This window comes from Homarus americanus, unplaced genomic scaffold, assembly GCF_018991925.1.
Source record: "Homarus americanus isolate GMGI-L3 unplaced genomic scaffold, GMGI_Hamer_2.0 scaffold11690, whole genome shotgun sequence".
NCBI lineage: Eukaryota > Metazoa > Arthropoda > Malacostraca > Decapoda > Nephropidae > Homarus > Homarus americanus.
In genome coordinates, this window is record NW_024724397.1 from 5,898 (window position 1) to 8,128 (window position 2,231).

General features: G+C 43.3%; 1 protein-coding gene across 1 annotated transcript; it reads right to left on the bottom strand.

The window, feature by feature from the left end:
* Nucleotides 1-959, bottom strand: LOC121864384 (dynein axonemal heavy chain 8-like). Its single transcript, XM_042363408.1, has 2 exons — nucleotides 533-959; nucleotides 1-219 (listed from the first exon to the last, which is right to left on the bottom strand). The coding sequence occupies exons 1-2, from the start codon at nucleotides 842-844 to the stop codon at nucleotides 13-15; spliced, it is 519 nt and encodes a 172-aa protein (XP_042219342.1). The 5' UTR covers nucleotides 845-959; the 3' UTR covers nucleotides 1-12.
* Between the last annotated feature and the right edge of the window lie 1,272 nt (nucleotides 960-2,231).

A 2,231-nucleotide genomic window follows, 5' to 3' on the forward strand; every position in this document is an offset into this window, starting at 1 on the left:
TTGATTTTCTCTTTATTTTATGTCACATAGCAGAGCCACGCCTCTCAGTGTCCAGTGAGACGGTAGATAGTCTGTAGTTTCTAGGTCAATAGACCCGATGTAGGTAGCGTCGGTGCGTTTCGGCTTCCTGTACATGGGGCACTCATATAGGTTAGGGTCCTTCCCGCTGGTGGTGTTGACAGCGTACAGGTAAACCACAGGCATGGGCTCATACAACACCTGCACAAAAGGAACAACACATAAGTTAGCAATCAATCCAACCCATTTTTAAGAACGTGAATGAAATACATCTCTAAGTCGTCTCAATGGGCAATTCCGGCGAAACAATGAACTATATTAATGGTTTAAGATCACTATTATGCTCAAACTTGGCAAAAGTAGCCTAACCTCACATTGGTAGATGTGTTGGGTGAAGCGCCAATGCGACCAAACATCTGTCCACAACCATCTGAAGACTGTTGAGTATGCTAGAGCGCAGGGAGTGACATCCTCAAAGCAGCAAAACATAAGAGAGCAGATAGACAGTACTCACCTTTGGCCGTGACTCCATAAGTCGGCCCTGTTTGCGATCCCAGGAGGCTCCCTCGAGGAAGAGCCCATAGATGTAGACCCCCTCAGGTGGGGGGTCGTGAATGTCCTCCCTATTGAAACGAGTCACCAAGTTCTGCAGAATGACGCAGTCCAGCGACCATCCCTTATGCTGTCGCGTCACTTCCTGTGGTGTACAACATGCAGCTCTGTGTCTGATCTCCTTGGTGAACTCTGACTTACCAATATGTGCTATATGTTTTAGAAGGCTAGCTAATACAAATAATATCAATAGTACTGCAATTACCTTCCCCATTAATACTATTACAAGTGCCAGAGTTAACCCTTGGGCTTCGGGTCACGTCACCTGACGTGCGTCTGTAGGGCTTCGGATTACGTCACTTGACGATTTGTGATTTCGTTGGCTTATTTAAATAAGAAACGTGCCAAACTAACTCAGGATTATGGGATAAACCCTCCTCTCCCGTTGGCAACATGCGGACGTCCATGTTACCAGTTACCACCCACAATGCCTCAGTACATGTTATGTCACAAGATGGAGAGGTCAAGTGAATGTTGCTCTCCACAACACAGCACCTCCACCAACCCAGCACCTCCACCCTGAGGAAATATAGTGCTAAAAGTCTTACTGAGGAAGAGTGGCAACAAGATCTAATTGATCTTAGTGGTAAACTCTTTAGTGAAAGTGAGTTGGAACTCAGAGACGACCTGTGGGAGAAGGAGGTGTGGGTGACACTCCCTTACCACTAGTCGGCAGCATGGATACATTTGCAAGGAGTGAAGGTGCAAATTTTTAACCTAATATCCCTATTTTTGACTGGAGTGGTGTTGTGATTACTAATAATTTCATTGTGGATGATGATGCTTGTGAACTGGATTACTTCCAGATGTTTTTTGACAGTGAAGTGATGAAACTTATTCGTGATCAGGCACAGAAATATTATGAATACTGTCAAGGCAATACTGACTCTGGTCCCACTCCTTCAAAAATGCAATGCTGGACTGCTCTTGATGTTTCTGAATTTTATGTCATCTTTGCTTTGCTAAAGTTAATGGCGCACATAAAGAAACATGTCATATAGGAATATTGGATACAAGACTTCCTCACAGCAACGCCTATTTTTGGAGAATACGTGACCAGAGATAGATTTATTTCATTATTATGGTATCTACATTTTGCAGACAACAACCATCCTGTGGCAGATGACAGACTGGAAAATTCGTGAGATTTTTACTATGTTGAAAAATGAATTTCGTAATTTCTTTCGACCTTTCCAAAAAGTGATGAGAGAGGCGTTGCTTGTGATGTTCTGTGGCCGTATAGTGTTCCGCCAATATATACCTTCCAAGAGACATTGGTTTGGTAAAAATATTTGGTGTTGTGTAACTTTGAAATAGGATATGTCTTTGACCTGATAGTGTACACGGCGAGTGATGTAGACATACCCAAAAATGACTTGCATGGCTTCTCAGCTTCACTGGTGAAACAGCTCATGGACTGCTATCTAAATGCCAATCATGTGCTGTACACAGACAATTACCTACTGGAACATTTCAAAGGGTCATGTGGTACAGTGCGTGTAAACCGGACAAACTGGCCTCACTTTTAAGGAAGTCTCAAGTGTGATGAAATACAGATGCAACAAGCAAACAACGTGTTGGCAATCAGATGGCATGATAAG

Bases quoted from the DNA above. Each gene is read 5' to 3' on its own strand.
- LOC121864384 (XM_042363408.1), bottom strand. From the start codon at position 844: ATGGGGAAGGTAATTGCAGTACTATTGATATTATTTGTATTAGCTAGC. The intron at 220-532 runs GTGAGTACTGTC...CCTTTTGTGCAG, and splicing joins TTATGGAGTCACGGCCAAAG to GTGTTGTATGAGCCCATGCC.